This window comes from Canis lupus, chromosome 8 (genome assembly GCF_011100685.1).
Source record: "Canis lupus familiaris isolate Mischka breed German Shepherd chromosome 8, alternate assembly UU_Cfam_GSD_1.0, whole genome shotgun sequence".
Classification (NCBI taxonomy): domain Eukaryota; kingdom Metazoa; phylum Chordata; class Mammalia; order Carnivora; family Canidae; genus Canis; species Canis lupus.
In genome coordinates, this window is record NC_049229.1 from 41,632,866 (window position 1) to 41,652,583 (window position 19,718).

At 37.1% G+C, this 19,718-nt stretch overlaps 1 protein-coding gene across 2 annotated transcripts; it reads left to right on the plus strand.

The window, feature by feature from the left end:
- Positions 1 to 66: 66 nt before the first annotated feature.
- EIF2S1 (eukaryotic translation initiation factor 2 subunit alpha) lies at positions 67 to 17,057 on the plus strand. 2 transcript variants are annotated; one of them, XM_038544993.1, is made up of 8 exons: positions 67 to 563; positions 4,731 to 4,972; positions 7,261 to 7,340; positions 9,293 to 9,444; positions 13,102 to 13,208; positions 14,737 to 14,834; positions 15,521 to 15,664; positions 16,511 to 17,057. In XM_038544993.1, exons 2-8 carry the CDS (start codon positions 4,732 to 4,734, stop codon positions 16,634 to 16,636), a joined length of 948 nt encoding a protein of 315 aa, XP_038400921.1. In that variant the 5' UTR covers positions 67 to 563; position 4,731; the 3' UTR covers positions 16,637 to 17,057. The 2 variants fall into 2 exon arrangements, with proteins under 2 accessions (XP_038400921.1, XP_038400920.1); XM_038544992.1 differs by lacking the exon at positions 67 to 563 and adding an exon at positions 789 to 808 and having other exon boundaries at positions 16,511 to 16,917.
- The last annotated feature ends 2,661 nt before the right edge of the window (positions 17,058 to 19,718 follow it).

Below are 19,718 nucleotides of genomic sequence, written 5' to 3' on the forward strand. Positions count from 1 at the left end.
AATGAGGCGATGCCCGGATGTTGAGGCCTCGCTCGCACCCCGCACTGAACTTCCCCTCACTTCCGGTTCTCCCCCAAGCCCCGCCCCTTCAACTCCCAGGAGGCTGCGCAGGACTCTGCACGCGCGAGGTGAAAGAACAGGAGAGGAGAGTACACGCCTTCTCTTCCTCCCCTTTTCATCTTGGTCACAGCGCCACCTCATGGTTGCCTGAAGCTTCGAGCGAGGGTTAATTCTTCAAGGACAAGGGATCAGTCCTACTCCTCCTGCGCCTTGAAAGTTACTTAGTGAAAACGACAGAGTTCGACAAAGCGTACTTTTCAGGTCCTCCTATGATCTTCATCCTTCCTTTTTTTTTTTCCGGAGGACCTAGACTCTATGGTCAGTGAGGAAGAGGGACCTCTATGCTGTGGGCGCTTGCGTGATGCGAGGCGGTTCCGCATGCGCGGTGGGGTAGAGCCGAGCGCACGCTGAGGATCGGCCGCTGCTGCGGGTGGACTGTCCGATCTCTGCGATTAAAGAGCACGGCGCGGGATCCCGGCGCAGGATTCACACACATACCTCAGGTGACTGGTTCCCCAGATCAGATTCTTTAAGAACTCGCTTTGGTTGTGTGCAGTGACGGGTGTGCGGGGGAGGGTAGGCCCCGGGCTCACACCCCTCCCTTTCCCGTTCCTGCGCGGGAAGTGTCCGACCCCCCCCCGCCGGCGCCGGCTGGGTCCGCGGTGTTCAGGGTGTCCGTGCACCAGCCGAGGAGTCTGGTGAAGCCAAGTGAGCCAGGAGACGCTGCAGCCTCTGCGATATGCTCAAAGTGAGGCTGCTTGGAGAGGGGGGCGGCTTCGGGGAAACGCTGTGACACCCCCGCCCCGGGACGCTCAGCGCTTTGCTCGGGGCCTCAGAATACCACCGCTCGCCTTTTTTTTTTTTTCTTTTTTTCCCCTTCTCCGCCCAAGCAACTACTGCTTCTCAGTGGAAACCAGACCAGGCGCTTGAAGGGCCATTTGGGGTGGGCCGCAGTGTTGGTGAGATCTGGGTTAAAAGGATCCAAGAATAGTTTATCTGTCCGATAATTGATTTTTTTTTTTAAATTGATGCTTACTACCGTGTCGCTTGACTTGTGCATTTTTATAGAACGAGTCATCCCTTGCATCGAAACTAAAACATACCGTTGAAGAGTTTACTATTCTTAGTGTCAATTTGCCGTATCTCAGCACCAATGAGAAAAGACAAGCTGTGGCCCCAACGGTTAAGCATAACTAAAAAGATAAGGGAATTTGGGGGTTAAATACGTATTCAGCCTGAGGCCTTTTTTATTACTCGTCGAACTTAGGCTGTTTCATTAAACAAGAAACATTGTTTTCTTGGAGCAAAGCTGTAACAAGGCAGTGTTGGTTTTTCTCCCAGTTGAAGTTATCAAGGAAAAAAATTTGTGATTCTGTGTCTTTTCAGCAGTTCGTGAATTATATAGAGCTTTACTGCCTCTTCTGAGTTGGTCTGATGCCAAGTGACAGTTAATTATTCTCCTAAGATCTCAAGAAGAGTGATATTTGTAGATGGGTGCTTTCTATTTCAACTACGGTGAAACAGTTTGAGAGCCTATTTGCGTAGCACTGCTCTACTAAAAACTAGCATGCAGAGAACGTTCCCCAGAAACATTTGAGCCAAGTGGGAATTCTCACGAGTTACCTCTATCACATAACACACTTAACTTTGTAAAGTGATGGGGACTCCCCGGATCTGTTGGGGTTACTTGACCATGCACTGGTTTAAGAAAGAAGTCCAACCTACCCTTTGACCAGGCAAAATTACTGACAATGCAGGGTATTTGAAATTAGCTTGGAGTTCAGTTAATATATTATTGAAATATAGATATTTTGTGTGGAAGAACACATACTGTATTTTAGTACTCTCACATACGGACGCCTTCTGGGTTAAAGGTATTCTGCAATTAATATCAGAAGACTTGGTTTTAGTTCCTGTTCTGGTACTTACTAAGTATTTATCCTTGAGAAAGTCATTTAATATTTCTGTTCCTTGGTTCCCTTTTAATTGATTGCTTCACTTACTCCTTTCAGAGTACTTTATATTGCTTGTATTTGCTTACTAGTTTGTTTCCCGCTCTATACTTTCTTAAGTAAGACTCTTTAAGTGTCAGTAGTGCTTAGTACATAAATACTGCAAAAATAATTGTTTAACCAATGAAGCTACAAAATGGCAATGATACCCACTTTGCTTTTTAATGTCATATGTGTATAGCACATTACACTTTTCAAATTTTTTCCATATTTCTTAATCTCATTTGTTACTCTCCAAAGAGAGGAGAGGTCTGAGAGGTCCATGACACAGACTAGAAATTACAGTTTAATGGGAATGCGTTTCCCGAGCAACTACAGCTAGTAAGTAGGAGAGCAAGGCTTGGAATCCATGTCTAGAGTGTTTTGTAATTCTTAGCTACTTTCTATGTCAAATAACATACCATCACTTGTGTTCTTTTTGTACGCTATGTATTGTAAAGAGATTGGTACCTCTTAAAGCAGTAACATTCATATCTCTCATCAGGATTCCTTTACAAAAGTGCCTGTGTTCTTTAATCATCAAATTAAGTCTTACTTCCCCAAAATTAATCAGCTTTACTGTTTGAATAAACCTGGTAAGTAAATGTGGTTAGTTAGTCCCTGTTAAATCTTTTAAAACTGTTAAACACATTTCTGTGACATCATTTACTTTGATATTCAGTTTAAAACTTTTAGCTCTCGAACTTTAGTGCTTTACATACAGATATTTGACAACAGTTCTCCAAAAGAGAGAGGGGGGAAAAAAGCCCTGTTTAAGAATGAAACAACCAGCTCAGCTGTTTCTTGGTGGGTAATTCTGGCCATTGAAATGTCTACTGCCCTTTATTTGCTAAATCCCTATTTTGTCAAGGTATAAAAGAAATGCATTTCTGCTGCTATTATTAAATTTTGCTTTATTTTTATTAAACAGGATAGATTAGTATTAAAAGCTTGCATTGTGGTGCCTAGGTTGCTCAACGGTTGGGCTTCTGCCTTTGGCTCAGTGTGTGATCCTAGGGTCCCAGGATAGAGTCCTGCATCGGGCTCCCTGCATGGGGCCTGCTTCTCCCTCTGCTTGTGTCTCTGCCCCCCCCCCCCCTTCTCATGAATAAATAAATAAAATCTTTTTAAAAGGAAATAAAAGCTTGCATTAATCTTGCTAAAGTACATATTTTAGCACTGAGTATGTATATTAATGTTACCTTTTTTAAAAGCTGTTTGTAACTTATATATTTATCAAAACAGTGAAAATACAGCCTGATGCATAATAGCACAGACTATGGATCCAAACTTCATAGGTTCATATTCTATCACTTGTTCACAGTATATAACAGAACTAGTTACTTAATCTGTGTTTCCATTTCTTCAACTGTAAAATGGAGAGAACATGGGAGAGAGGCAGTGGCCAGATCATAGAGGATCCTGTAGGTAGTGTAAAGATGTAAAAGTCAGTGGGAGGCCACTGTGAAGATACGTGTGGGTGCAGTTGGCATCTCAAACTGTACTGCCCCAGAAGTCTGGTGTTCTATGATCTGGATGTTTTGTCTTTAAGATCAAGTAATGGCAGCCTTATTTTCCAATTATAGGGAAAAAATTGGCATGCCTGGGTGGCTTAGTTAAGCGTCTGGCTCTTGATTTTTGGCCAAGATCAGGATCGTAAGATCAAGCCCCACGTCAGGCTTACGCTGGACGTGGAGCCTATTTAAGATTCTCTCTCCCTTGCCCTCTGCCCTACTTGCTCTCTATCTTTCTCTAAAAAAAATAAAAGAAGTAAACAAATTCTCACATACTTTTCTTAGGCTTTTAGGTCCTATCACTGCCTATTTTGTGAACTTTGAGAATAGTAAATTGGTTAAGATTAGTAGAAAAACATGAAAATCATCAGCTATGATTAGTTTTATAGTCCTCTTTTAAAAATACACCTCTGTGCATGGTATAATTTAAGTCTTGTAGGTCATAAAAGGAGTGGTGCTGAAAGTAGGTTGGATAGATCAAAGGAAATAGAGTTTAAGAGACACTTGAACTTTATAGTAATGGAGTTCTGTAAAGCTATTCTCAAGAGTAGTTATACGAGAGTAGGTATACTTGTTCAATAAAAGAATTTAGTTGTGTTTAGTTATATTTAATATTTTGTGATTAGTAAATTTTTAGGTTGTATCTTAACACATACTGTAATTTTGGCTAAAATGATAGGGTATATTATTTGATATATGATTAGGACCATGGTTTTAGTAGTTGGAAGAGTCTTCCCTTTATATATTGGTGGTAGTATACAACGACTTAGCTGACTTGGAGAACGAGTAGCTTTAGTTTGGCTGATAGGTTTATAGTAGTAGTGATGCTTCCCATCATTTGTTATTTCTTAAAGTGATGATATTAAAATAGTAATTTACTCTTGAGATATACCTTTAATCCTTAGGTCTCAAAGTACTTTATAGGTGGTCATTATTTTTTATGATTCCTCTAAAACTGATGGCAGAGAATCACTCAAGCCTTAAAAAATGTGGAGCAAAGTAAAAATTAAAGTTTGATTCCTGAACATCCGTTTTCTGGTCCATTTAAGAAGTTTAAAGAGGTGAAAAGACAAATAGTTCTTCCAGTGGCAAGATATGGAAAATTGACATTTCTTTATTTTGATGTTAACTGAACACTCACTTGATTCTTTTGTTTAAAATGCAGAATGCCGGGTCTAAGTTGTAGATTTTATCAACACAAATTTCCTGAAGTGGAAGATGTAGTGATGGTGAATGTAAGGTCCATTGCTGAAATGGGGGCTTATGTCAGCTTGCTGGAATACAACAATATTGAAGGCATGATTCTTCTTAGTGAGTTGTCCAGAAGGCGTATCCGTTCTATAAACAAACTCATCAGAATTGGCAGGAATGAATGTGTGGTTGTCATTAGAGTGGACAAAGAAAAAGGTAAGTGATAAAAATATGCAAAATATAAATTTCAGATTTAACATGATTTATTTTAATTTTTTTGTAAATTGCTGATGCTGTAAAAACCAAAAAAAAATCTTTTATACTTAAATTTTTTTACATACAAAGTTGTTAGAGAAAGATGCCAATTACCCATCTAAGCAAGACCTCTTAAGTTAGTGGTGGTTTAATTAGCACGTTCCTGTGGCTAATGTTTGTGAGTCAAATAACTTGACTTTTATTCCCAGAGGTTACCAGGATATTGATAGTTGACTCATTGTGGCTAAACTCAGAAGGGACAGATCCATAAATCAGAGTTTTCATATATTTGTAAGATTCCTTTTTATTGAGATGCCTGGGTGGCTCAGTGGGGTAAGCATCTGACCCTTGATCTCAGCTCAGGTCTTGGTCTTAAGGTTGTGAATTCAATTGAAGCTAAATTTGTAATCAGATTATTGGAGGAACATGGAAATAGAGTAAAGGTAAATGGATTTTAAGAATATCTTATATAAATTCTGGAAAAGGAATATACCACAAACACCCAAAACACAGTATTCTGTATATCTTTGATTATTAGTGGGTGTTCTATGAATATTCATTCATAATGTCCAAAATTGCTAAACAGTTGAGGAAATGGGAAAGTATTACCCAAACAAGAGAAAAAGCAAATGGAGACTGACCTAGAGGTGACAATATTGGAGTTAGCAGATAAGGATTTTAGAACAGATGTTATAACTGCTCAAGGATTTTAGGAAAATAAACTTGTAATGAATGAACAAAATGAAATCTCAGTAGAGAAATTAGAAACTCAAAAAAATAAATAAATAAATAAATTAAAAAAAAGAGAAATTAGAAACTCTCAGAACTAAATATAAATTTTAAAATTTAAAGTATAATCTCTAAAAAACTCACCAAATGGGCTAAGAGCAGGGTAAAGATGGCAGAAGGCCCAAGTCAGACTTGCACATAGTTCGTTTAAAGAACCAATCTGAAGAACAAAGCAGAGGAAAAACAACCTGTCAAATATTAAAAGCTGTATTCCAAAGGAAGAGAAAGGGCAGAAAACATATTTGAGGAAATCCTGACCAGAGTTCCCAGGATTTGCCGAAAAAAAACAGATTTATAAACAAGAAGCTTATTAACAAACTTCAAGCAGGATAAATACTAGTAAGACCACATCTAGGCACATTACACTATTGGAAAACAGATCGAGAAAATCTTGAAAGTAATCAAAGGAAAATGATTCATGATTTACAGGGAAACAGTAATACAAATTAGTATGGTACTCTTACTGAAAATAATGGCTGACTGACACTGAGCATTGAATGACATCTTTAAAGCACTAAAAGAGAAAAATTGTCAGCCCAGGATTCTAGGATATTTAAAATATTCAATGATGAAAATCCAAAATGACTTTTTCAGGTGAATAGAAACTAAGAGGATTTATTACTTGATTTCTGTTAGAGGAAATGGTTAAAGGATGTTATGCGAGCCCATGAGGTGTGATACCTGACATGGGAAATATATAGGTTAAATGTATAAAAGACCATTTTTCCCTCTTAAATTCTTTAAAATACATGTAAGTGCTTGTCTCATTTTGTACTCATGGGATTTTAATTTATGGAAGTGACTGACAACATAGTAAGGCCATGGCAATGAATGCAATGGCCTCACCATGCCCACACAGGGCCACCATGAGGAGGAAGCACCAGTTTCGGTCAGGAGGCAGAAGGAGCATCAAGAATACAGGAAAAAAAAAAAAGAATACAGAAAATGGGGCAGCCGGAGTGGCTCAGTGGTTTAGCGCCTCCTTTGGCCCTGGGTGTGATCCTGGAGACCCAGGATCGAGTCCCACGTCAGGCTCCCTGCATGGAGCCTGCTTCTCCCTCTGCCTGTGTCTCTGCCTCTCTCTGTGTCTCTCATGAATAAATAAGTAAAATATTAAAAAAAAAAAAAAAAAAAGAATACAGAAAATATAACACAATTGAGCCTTTGATGAATGGATACCAAAAAGACAAGTATAGAATCTTTTGACTAGCTTTCATTTGAGTAATTGAGAGCCCTAGTTCCCTTCACTGAAGTGTTAAAGAATCTACAATTACATAATACAAGTGAGTTTCTGAAAACAAAAATCTCTCATCTTATACAGTGTTTAATTGATATGATTTTAGTGAGGAATAAGTCTAAGTATGCCACCAAACAATCTGGTGTAAAAATTTATCGCAGTGGTAAGCTAGTAGTACCTGGGCAGAGATGATATTTTTTTTTCCCAAAAATTTCTCATACAGGATATATTGATTTGTCAAAAAGAAGGGTTTCTCCAGAGGAAGCAATCAAATGTGAAGATAAATTCACCAAATCCAAAACTGTAAGTATGAGTTTTGAGTGAGATTAGTCTACCATTTAGTAATTTAATGAATAATCAGCATGTGCTATTCTTGGCATAAAATTTAAAAGAAAATCTGGATTTTCTATAACTGTATTTCCATTTACAATTATGAGTTACATAGAAGAGTAATTTGAGAACTTAATTTCAAAAGTTATGAGTTCAGTATTTTTGCCTCATGGTGGTACTACCTTAAGGCATTGCTTATCACCTAATATTCTAAAATGATTAACTGGACATTAGTGTTTTTTAAGTTATTTTAGGTTAAATTAACTATGGGTGATTTCACTTGATTCGACTTCTTGTAGTACGTAGTTCTTGACTTTATACCCCATTCTGGGATAACAGAGGCAACCAGCCATTGTATGTTAAGAATAAGCAAGGGTTTGTAAAATGTGAATACAGGAAAGCAAAGCAGAGGCCTATTATTAGTCTCCACCTCCTTCCTCCCCCAGTTTGTTAGGGTTCTTTCTGTTTCATTTTCTTATTTTTGCTGTAATCTTTTACTTACGTACAGTAGGTATTAATGAAGCAAGAACACCTGCTTCTTCATTCTTCCATTTTCCATCTATAGTTTTTTCTTTGGTCCTATTTAGATTATCCTTCATTCTCTAGGTCCTTGGTTTTTAATGGCAATGTTTCCATTGTTTCTGTTTTTTGTCTTTTGTTCTCATGTATGTTTCTGTCCTCAAGATAAAATGCCAAGAAAACAGTGTTTAAATGAAGAGATTTTTGAAATTTTGCTTAATTAACCCCAGTAAATAAGAGAATAAAAATCTAAAAGCAAAAAGACCATTACCCAAATCTTTCCCTTTGTTTTACTAGTGTGTTTACTACTATATATATATAGTAGTGTGTGTGTGTGTGTGTGTGTGTGTATATCTCTGGTAAACTGGTGTGTTTACTACTATATATATATATGTATATATATATATATATGAACATTTTATATATATATATATAAAACATTAGAAAACACTATCAGTGAAATCCCTTCTTAGTGAACTGAGGACCTTGCCACTCAACATAGTCTCTGGACCAATAGCATTGGCACCACTTGACTGCTTAATACAGGATCTCAAGTCCTACCAAGTTTGAGAAGCTCCACTCTAGGAAACTCACTTTGTTTTGTCCCCTTAGGATAATTGTAAAATGAGTATATTAGATCTTATCTGGATGATAATATGGTAGAATGAAATAGCCAATGTTAGTACCTTACCTTACTCAACTTTTACATGTAATGTGAAAACCTGGGTGGCTCAGCGGTTTGGCACTTGCCTTTGGCCCAGGGGGTGATCCTGGAGACCCAGGATTGAGTCCTGCGTCGAGCTCCCTGTGGCTCCCTGCGTGAAGCCTGCTTCTCCCTCTGCCTGTGTCTCTGCTTGCCTCTCTCTCTCTCTCTCTGTTTCTCATGAATACATAAAATCTTTAAAAATAAATAAATAAAAATAAAATCTCAATCCTGATTGCATGCTGTCATATAGAGTAGTAGTAGTGATAGTTTATTGTTGTATAATAAGCTTTGTGTAATTTACAAATTTTATATATTTGTGTCATGTTTTCCAGTTATAGTGTGCTGCATTTGGATAGATTTGATCTATCTGCAGTAAAAAGGAGAGATACCAGTATTGCCCTTTTACAGAAGAGAAAACAAGTTTAAAGAGGTTAAATGGTCCCAAAGTCAAGTTAATCTGGGTCTTATTACACTAAATTCTGTATTGTTTATACTGTTATACCCATTTGAGTTAACTGTTCTAGGAAAGCAAGTATTACTCTCTGAAAAAAGAACTTGTATGTTAATTGTTTGTTGCTGAGGAATTATTGTAGTCTAATCAAAGATTTGTTTTATATGCTGTCTACTGAAATGTTAAAAATACATTTTTTTCTATAGATTTCTTATCTTTGAATTCTTGAACCCTTCATTTTGTTTCTAGGTTTACAGCATTCTTCGTCATGTTGCTGAGGTGTTAGAGTACACCAAGGATGAGCAGCTGGAGAGCCTGTTCCAGAGGACTGCCTGGGTCTTTGATGACAAATACAAGAGACCTGGATACGGTGCCTATGATGCATTTAAGCATGCAGTCTCGTAAGAACACCTTCTTGGCTCTGATTCTACCCTGATATCACAGTTACTGGGTCTAGCACACAGGTTGAGAGCCTGACGTGTAATTAAAAAGCACAGTCTTTGCCAAATTTAGACAAAAATAGTTCCGTGTAAGAGGCCTATAATACGGGCCAATTCTGTGTAGCCAAGCATATATAATTGGGTATATACCATAGTTTCCATAAGCCGTATGGTTTCATCTCACATTTTCCCCTCCTGGTTTTGTTATTATTTTGTATTATAGCTACCTATAGGGTCAGTGTAGATGTCTCATGTACAACTGCAACCTTGTTTGCTTTACTTCAGTTCCTTAGACCTTCAGCCCATGCTGCTTTAGCCAGTTTCCATACAGCTTCACCCTGGGTCTTATCACCACAATTTAGTGTGCATCCAAAACCTTTAATTCATACGTTCTCTTCTCTTACCACAGACAGCTTCCTGTCCTTCCAGCTCCCCCATAGTTAGTTCTACTCTCTGTCATCTTAATTCTTACTCTAGACTATGATTCCAAACCTTTTTCTTCTCCCTGTCTTTTCACCCTCTCCTGCCTTCTTTCTTATTCAGCATAGACATACCATGATCCATCATTTCAATAACTTTCTTGCCAATATCATGAGCCTTTGCCCTGTTTTTCCTTCTGTTACATCCAGCCTTGGAGCGATGTTCCTGCCTTCTCTGCACTTGTAGAATGCTGGGTGCGGCTAGGAAAAACCACAATCTTGCAGGTTGGTGCCACTGCATATTCACGGTCTCCAACCTCAGCTGCACCTTCACTACTGCCTCCCATTTTCTCTGCTCTTTGTCACTGCCTCCCATTCTTAGAGTGGCTATTTTAGAGCTTTTACACACTCCCGTCGGATACCCATGCCCCCCTTACTCTCAACCAGTGTGCTCACTTCCTGTTTTGTAAAGAGAATAGAAGCCATGGCACAGGATCCCCTCTTTCCACTGCCCCAGCAACCTTCTCTCCCATCTCTTCTCTTCAATAATCAACCTTATTACCTCCTGCACTCCAGTCATGCTGGAATCCGTATCTTCCCTGTTCTCAGACTAATCTTCCTGTGTGCAGCTATTGCTCAAGGATCTTTTTATCCGTTATTCCCTCTTTTGTGTCTTCAGCCTTTCTCTTTGTTGGTTTTGCTCCATTGGCATAAAAATAACACTCGAATTTCTCTATTTTTTCTCTAATTTCTCTAATGATTTTATAATTTATACTAAAAGCAAACTTCTTTACCTTCCCTCTACTTTGTCCTGTTGCAAGCACTATATCCTCTCTTTAATAGCCAGACTCCTCAGTTCTTTGTATTTACTGTCTCTCCTTCTGCACATCATACTCTTTCCCAAGTATTAATGCTCCACAAGCAGCCTCATCACTACATGGAGGTTACTTGGTGCTGCCAAAGGATACTGGTCGTCTTGGCTCTCAGAATGGCCAAGTGGACCTAGGACTGATAGAGCCTCTGGCAAACTGGCTCATCTGAGACTCCAAATCCCTTGCAGTCCCCACCACCACCACCACCATGTGACTTTTTTTTCATAGCAATTGTGGGGAAGGTAAGACCTTAACAATAATTCTAATAGCTAACATTTATAGATTTCTCACAACTACCCGCTGTTATTATCCTTGTCTTACAGTTGAGGAAATTGAGGCAGAGATTAAAGAATTTGTCCATGTGCACAGAGTTACCAAACAGAAGAGCCCCGATGCAAACCTAGTCATTGGCTCCCGTCTGGAGTTTGTGCTCTCAACCATTAAGCATTGCTTTATATTTCTGTCTGCTCTGACTGCAGTCCTACATGTCTTTCATACCTTGATGTGCTGTCCTCCTCCAGCCCTGGCTTAGCTCTCTCACTTCCAACTCCCCCTCTATAACTGCTCAACATTGGCATACGTTTTTTTCCCTTTTCCTTGACATTCTTTTGCTCTATCAGCCATGTAGTGAACTGTCCATGTTTAATGATAATTCTTTGCCATATGTATTTCATATTTTTTTCTTTTAATTAAATAAAATTTCTGAAATAGTTGGAAATAATGTTTTGCACCCCCCAACCCACTCCCCTCTGACATCAGTGGTAACTACCGTTCTATAATTAGTATGTATCATTATCTACATATTTATGGTTTTATTACACATATGTATCTGTGAATAGATACACATGTATTTTTACATATGTAGAATCATTTTTGTATTTTAAAAGTTTTTTATTATTTAAACTAAAAAGAAATTTTGTCATAGCTTTCTGTATCTTACAGTTTTACTTACAAGGCTGTTATGGAATAGCAAGATTCTCCAAATTGATAGATGTGTACCCACTTCATACTAATTTCTGTGTAGGGTTTCATTTTAAGAATATATGCTTTATTTATTTCTCTATTAAGAGAAATTAGGTTACCCCCCCTTCTTCCCCTCATTTTTTTTAAACCGTGCTATTAATATCCATGTACATTGTCTCTGTGTGCATTTGAGAGTTTCTAAGGTATATACGTAGCAATAGAGTTGTTGGGTCACAGGATTCATTTATATATATCTTTAAATTTACTCAGTTTTGCAAAAATACTCTTCATATTGGTTCTACAATTTATATTTCCTTGAGCAGTTGTATGAGCATTCCTGTTTCTCTTCATCTTTACCAACATTTGGTCTATATCTCAGATTATTTTCCCTTTTGCCAAACTGATGGGTATATAATAATATCTTCTTTGGTTTGCATTTTATTGGTTGGTGAAGTTAACAGCTTTTCATATACTTACTATTTCTTCTTTGAAACATCTGTTCACCTCATTTGTTCATTGTCTGGTGGTTTGTCTTCTTGATACATTTTGTAAGCAATATTAGCTGAGTGAAACTTCCCTGTACCCAAATTCTTTTGCCTTTCATTCCTTAATCCCTGCTTTTTAGGTTTGATGCTTGCTTAGGCCATTTCTAATTTAATATTTTATAACTTTATTAAAACAGTTCTACTTTTGCTTTTTAAAGTTCTACCATCCTTTTAGTCAGTATTTCAGTTTTTTCATCTGTTCATGTTCCACAAACATGCCAGCAACTAACCCTGATCCCTCTCTTGTGGCACTCAGGGGTCAGATAAAATGCCACTTCAGTCCATGCAGCCCTTCCTGAGCCCACTAACCGAAAGTAATACTTTTCCTCCTCTAACTTCAAAGGATACACTTTTATTTTTAAATTTGCTTGTATGTTTTTGTTCTTTTCAAGCTCCTTGAAGCAGGACTGCTAATTACGTGGAAATGTTTAATTATAGCGGGATATCTGTTATATTAGACACTTTTAAATTCCTTACGTTAGCCAGATCTCTAAAATTTTTCTTAAAATAATAGCTAGGTGTTTTCTATCTGTCATAGTAGTGCTAAGTGCTTTACTTGCATTATCTAATTTAATACCACAGCCAGTGAGGCATACTGTTTTCATCCTCATTTTACAAGGTTAGAAACTGAGGCCTGGAAAGGCCCCAAAACACAGAGTTCATAAAGCGTAAAGCTAGGATTTGAACTCCATTCTGACACTAAAGCCTGTTCTCTTGAAGATTATTCTGTGGTATTGCATTTGGTGTCAGTTATCTATAAAGTAACCTTGGCCTTTTGTGTTTATATGTGTGTGTTTTGTTTTGTTTTGCTTTAATTAGAGACCCATCTATTTTGGATAGTTTAGATCTGAATGAAGATGAACGGGAAGTACTTATTAACAATATTAATAGGCGTTTGACACCACAAGCTGTCAAAATTCGAGCAGGTAAGTGATTTTTTAAATGATGTTTAAAATATTTTGCATGAACCAGAAAGCTGTTAAATAATGAGCCTTACCAAAGAATATATTGCTACATCATAATCCGTAAATTTTTCTAAATGTCTATTTCTTATAACAAGAAAAGTTTAAGAAATTATTTTGCTTCTATTGAACCATCATAAAATGTGTATATTGATGTAAGTCAAAACTGTCATGTATGCATTCAGCTAACCTTAAGTTAGCCCTTTTTCTTTTGAGGGGGGTGGTTTTGTTTTAGTAAATACTTTTAAAATATTTTAAAAGTACAGAAATGTCCTTCTCTGCCTCTGGATTAACCACTGTTACATAGTTCGGAGTATAGTCTTTCAACCATTTTTCTTAGGTACATACACTATATAGGAATATATACGGTTTACATTGAGACGTAAATTGTTTTGTTTTTACAAAAATGGGATCAAACTATGCAAAATTATCCTCAGCTAGCTTTTTCCACTTGTATCATGGTGGCCCTTCCATACAGAACATGGGACTTTTTCTCATTCTTTTTAATGGCAAGGTGTAATATTTCATAGAACAATAAACCAGTCTTCTCTTGGTGAACATTTAGGTTCTACCAATTTTTCACTACTACAAAAACACTACAAATTAGCAGCCTTATCACAGACACTTACCCAGTTGTATTAGTGCTCTGTCAGGGAGGCTCCTAAAAGTGGAACCACTGGCGCAGAGACTGTGTAATTTCTAAACTGTTCTAAACAATTTGCAGTGATTGTTTCACTCAGTCTTTATCACACTCCTCTCCACTGTGCAAATAAGGAACTGAGGCACGGAGAGGTTGGAATCATAGTTTTAATCAAGGCATAGCCAGAAATCAAGGTGTTTGTTGAATTTCTGTCTTTTATAGTTTTTGTCATTTAGGGGCTTGTATGGAAAGCCCCTCACTGTTTACTCAGATATTTATAATTATGAAAGTTAAAGGGCTCCTGGGTGGCTCAGTCAGTTAAGCATCTTCCTTTAGTTCAGGTCATGATCCTGGGGTCCTAGGAATGAGTCCCACATTGGGCCCCCTGCTCAGCGGGGAGTCTCCTCCCTCTGCTTCTCCTCCGCTGATGCTCACGTGCCCTCCTTCGCTCTCTCAAATAAAAAATGAAATCTGGGGATTCCTGGGTGGCTCAGCGGTTTAGCGCCTGCCTTGGGCCCAGGGCGCAATCCTGGAGTCCCGGGATTAAGTCCCGCGTCGGGCTCCCGGCATAGAGCCTGCTTCTCCCTCCTCCTGTGTCTCTGCCTCTCTCTCTCTCTCTCTATGTCTATCATAAATAAATAAATAAATCTTTAAAAAAAATAAAAATGAAAAAATAAAAAATGAAATCTTAAAAGAAAGTTAATAGTTGGGGTTGATTTATAATTGAAAGGGTAGGGAAGCTTTTATAAGTATATGAATGCTAGTATATCTGCCACACGTCTGATTTCTTTTAAGCCTTTAAATACTTCTTTGCATTTTTTGGTATAAGTTCTTGAATTTCTATAATTTTAGATATCGAAGTGGCTTGTTACGGTTATGAAGGCATTGATGCCGTAAAAGAAGCCCTGAGAGCGGGTTTGAATTGTTCTACAGAAACCATGCCCATCAAGGTGAGCAGTTTTCTCTCTCTAAAATACCAACCTAAACCAAGTCAAGATTCTTTTTATGATCATGTTTCATAACAAGAGTTAGGAAAAGTGGTTCTCAGTGATGTTGTCTAAGGGATGCTACTGCTACTATCACAGTGGATAAAGATTTCTATGGTATTTAGTGCCAGAGGGCCAGCTGTGCTAAACTTTCTTTATAATATAGAGTTGGTGTGTCCATGATGCTCCTAAGACCTTGAAATGGGTAATGTATTCTCTTGTATTCATGCATATCTTTAGGACTTTTGGTCTGAATCTTTTAATCAATACAGTTATCCAGATGGTTATTCAGAATCTCTTAGATTTTCTTCTGTCAGTTTAATTTAAAACCAAATAAGAATTTTTGTTTTGGAGACAAATTATCCATTATACTGATAATGACTGTAGTTATTTTAGCCACCAGACATCCAGAAGTCATAATTCTACATAATTGATATTACAATGGACTGTTTATGCTGTATTATATCACTGAATCAACTAGCTTTTGCTACATTAACAAACCACCCCCAAATTGCTGATTTACAGGATTGGAAATAAAATTTGGAGTGATTTTTGTTAAGGTAGCAGATTAGCAAAAGAGTTCTTAAACATCCTAATAGTTTGGTATTGGACAGATGTGTTCATAATTGAATTTTTGTCTTCTTCCTTAGATTAATCTAATAGCTCCTCCTCGGTATGTGATGACTACAACAACCCTGGAGAGAACAGAAGGCCTCTCTGTTCTCAATCAAGCTATGGCTGTTATAAAAGAAAAGATTGAGGAAAAGAGGGGTGTCTTCAATGTTCAAATGGAGGTAAGCTCTGTAGTGTTTCTGCTTTTTCTTAAATTATATAAGAAATTAGAAAAAAATTAGGGGCTCTGACTTCGTTCATCTGGTAGAGCATGAGACTCTTGATCTCAGGGTCTTGAGTTCAAACCCCATTTTGGGGTTAGGGATCAGATTAGATAGAAAATTTAAATCATCTAAAATACTTAATCATTGCTTTTTAAAATATGAGATACATTTAGGATTATAACTCTGCTAACCCTAAAATAATCATAGACTCAGAGGGTCCTAAAAGGGCTTTTTATAAGTAAACAAGAAGTGTCATATGATGACACTCAAGACTAAGGTCACTGATGGGGTTAGGTTTATTCCCCTGCAACAGGAAAAAATTAGGCAACAAAAATGAGTGCTTGTTATCAGAATTTAATGTGGAAGGCTTAAAATTTGATCTCAGGATTAGAAACATTAGTCTGTATTTTCCTCATCTCAGCAAAAATGAAACCTAATTAGAATTTATTTTGAATCCAGAAGATGCATTTTTATAAGATATCTTGTGGGTTTGAAAGATACAGCCAGTTTTGGCTTATAGAAATGACCAAAGGGAATATTTTGTTTTACTACGAACATATTTCTTTTTCCTATATTGTCTTACTCTTATGTATTTCTTCCATCATTTATCTAATGGAATTTATTTTTTTTTTTTTTTTTCTAATGGAATTTATTAATGATACAGTAACACTCAAAAATGAACAGATATGGCAGAGTTGTTAGACAAGTGTTTAAGAGTTAAAATACTAGGCAGTCATGGTGTTGAAATGGAATTTGTATACTGTTGAACTACCTCACTTTGAAATTATACCTCTGCTTCCACAGCCTAAAGTGGTCACAGATACAGATGAGACCGAACTTGCAAGGCAGCTTGAGAGGCTTGAGAGAGAGAATGCAGAAGTGGATGGAGATGATGATGCAGAAGAAATGGAAGCCAAAGCCGAAGATTAACTTTGTGGGAAACAAGAGTCCAGTTTAAGGAACACAGAGCAGCCCTTCCTGGCTGTAAACCCTAGACTTGAAAGTTTTCCAGTATTGAAAACTTCAAAGCTGAATATTTTTTATTTCCAAGTATTTAAATGTTCCAACAGACCAAAACGTGATATGCCTTCCTAAAAGTCAGCTGTTTTCTCACAAGAGCTCCAACATTCAGCAGTTTTTAAGGGAGTGGGCCTAATTTCACTAGAGACAAATCTTTAAGAACAGTCATAAAATTGGGCTTGTGGTTTCCATTTCTGATGTCTCCAGATTGGCACCCCTTTGTAGTTCAGTGCCTCTATGAGATTTACCAGGGGCACCCAAAGCAAATAGCCTCAATCTTTCTATATAAAATGTATCAAGCAAACATTAAATAAATTTCTGGGATATTTAACTATAGGCTTCTTCCTTCTTGTCACCAGTTAAAAGCTTAATGATTACTAAGACCCTAATTCTATTACTTTCATTTTAGTCTAGATGTAGAACTATAAGGGCAGGTGACCAAAGGATCTATATAACAGATCCTTTCAAAAGGAGGGTTTAGAGAAAATAATTTTGATTTTAACCACAGTTAAAGTTGACTGTTAGGGGAAAAAAGCCTTAAATGCAATTTAAAGATTACATAGGATGTGTGCCTTTTACCAATTTGAAACTGAGGACAATATATGGTATGAGGGGGAATTTATCACACTGGTCCTTGTTGGTGTACTAAGCTGCTTGCCCTAAGTTTGTAAATCAGGGTAGTAAAGTTTCTTGTTTTGTTTTAAAGATGATGCTGCTTTAGTTATTTTGAGTATCATTGCCCAACTTTTGATTTTTTTTCCCCATTAACATATTCACTAGGTGCCACCTAGAGCTTCAACTCTTTATAATGAGTAGGGATCTGATTGAACACAGTTACAGTGATCTTTCTACATTTCCATCATTTTTATGTTTGAGAGCTAATTGTTTAAAAGGTATATGAATCTAAAGGTAAATAAATAATAAAGGTAAATAAACTTCATAGATAACACATGGTTTGAAGTTACAGTAGCCAAGGTGTAACAAGTCTGTTTCTGTTTCATAGATTTAATCTCTTAGGATACTGGCGGTACTAGATTTATTAATTATTCCTAAGAATAGCTATTTAAATACTTCAAAGATTAAACCTAACTCACCTTAATTGATTGAATACTAGACTTAATTCAATATTAAAGGGACTAGAACATAGAGTGTGTTGATAAAGAGTTTATGCCATTTTTGAAGGTTTGTCCCAGTTTAATTTAGCAGCCTCTACTAGCTTTTTAAATCCAAAAGTATGATCACTAGTATATGCCATATTGGGAATATTTAGAGGAGGATCTAGGTGTACTCAAAATTGGCACATGATTTTCACTTTGGTCTTTTTGAGGTGTTAAAAAACAAGTCGATAAAGCTTGTGGCGTGAAGAATGTCCTCGGAATATATGAGGTACTCATTAAATGTTTGTTGTAGGCAGGGGAATTGAATTTCCACTTTGTTTACTGAATTTTTACACTTCAAAGGCAGAACCACTCAGAAATACTGGTGACTTCCATGGTGAGTGATTTTATCCCATGCAAGCCTTTGGCTTAGTTCCACAAGAATTTTGCAAAATTTACGATCTTTCCCAGAGAAAAGATTAATTAATACCTCACTGATACCATGAAGGAGAGAACTAATTAAACATATACCCTGCTGACCTAACAATATCACTTTCAAATATGAGGAAAAGCTACATACCCAGCTCTAAATGACCTGAGGAACAGATCAACAAAAACAATTGCTCAGTTTATCCAAATCTTGGATCTCCACACAAAGCCAAGCCTTTTCCTTAAAATGTCATCTCCCATTCTGCTTGTGAGGTAAAGCGGTTATCAACTCCTACAACTGAAAATTAGCAATAGTTTGGGTCTCATTTAATAAGTGAAATTGAAAAGTAGCTGAGAAAAAATGGGAACATTTCATTTTCTGTATTTTAGAGCAAAACAAGACAAACCAGTATGTATGTGGTTAATGCTCATTTAGTGGGAACCTACAGAGACATGGTAGGCATCACGGTTATTCAGCGGCCATCCTTTCAAACCCTTTGACCTAGCTACTTTTATGTGAAGAATCATTATATTAAAATGGTTTGGGATTTTTAAAAATTCAAGTACTATAGTACCTCGGCAAGAATTTCCCCTCATTCGCCTCAAGGTGATGGCCATCTACTTTTCCAACCTGAAGATTCTGATACCCCTATACAGAACAGGGTGCAGTTGTGCCAATTTGGAGTCAAGCCATCAAACCAAATGCAGTTTAATTTAGATAAACACCTGTTGATATTCAAAGAGCAATAAAACATTCCAGGGACATTAGACCTTGGTGAAATGCCAAACGGAAAATGGTGCTTTAAAAGGCAGTCTCTTACAATGTAAGGAATAAAATAAAACCTCATTAGCTTGGAATTCCTGATCATTCAGGTTGGGTATTCTAGACAAGACTAAGAGGAGGCAGTTCAAACTATTTAAAAGGAAAATTTTTTCCTTAAGCACTTTGGAAGTACCTACTCCCCTTAAATGTAAGTTACATATCTATTCATTAAAGGAAGTCTAAGCACTTGTACTTGGCAAGAATGCTGACAGTAGCTTGTGCCAGATTACTGTATAAACTTGAAAGTAATAAAAATGTTTTTAAAGATACTGTATGATACAGACTTTTCACTACTTCAGATTAACCTCCCAAACTGGTGAAGCTTCTTCGTATCTATGTCTCAATGTTCACTTTTAAACCAACATTTCATTCCTTAATTCTTTCACCGTTTACATCTTTCTCTGTCCTTTAGCAGCTTCTGCTCTGCACCTCTTTTCTGAGTTGCTGTTTTTCATAGAAATGCTGTAATTTTACTCTGTTGTATAGGTGACTTATCTCAACTGAGTCCATGATTTCTGCAGTGAATATGCTTATATAGGCTTATTTTTCAAAGCAAAACAACGTTCAAAATTTTGCCATCATCCCCATTTTAGGATGAAGCATTAGTGACAGATCACTTGGGATGTTTTCATAATCTTGCATA

Coding starts and splice junctions, on each gene's coding strand:
- EIF2S1 (XM_038544993.1), top strand. CDS start 4,732: ATGCCGGGTCTAAGTTGTAGATTTTATCAACACAAATTTCCTGAAGTG. Junction 4,973..7,260: donor TAGAGTGGACAAAGAAAAAG/GTAAGTGATAAA, acceptor TTTCTCATACAG/GATATATTGATTTGTCAAAA. Junction 13,209..14,736: donor AGCTGTCAAAATTCGAGCAG/GTAAGTGATTTT, acceptor CTATAATTTTAG/ATATCGAAGTGGCTTGTTAC.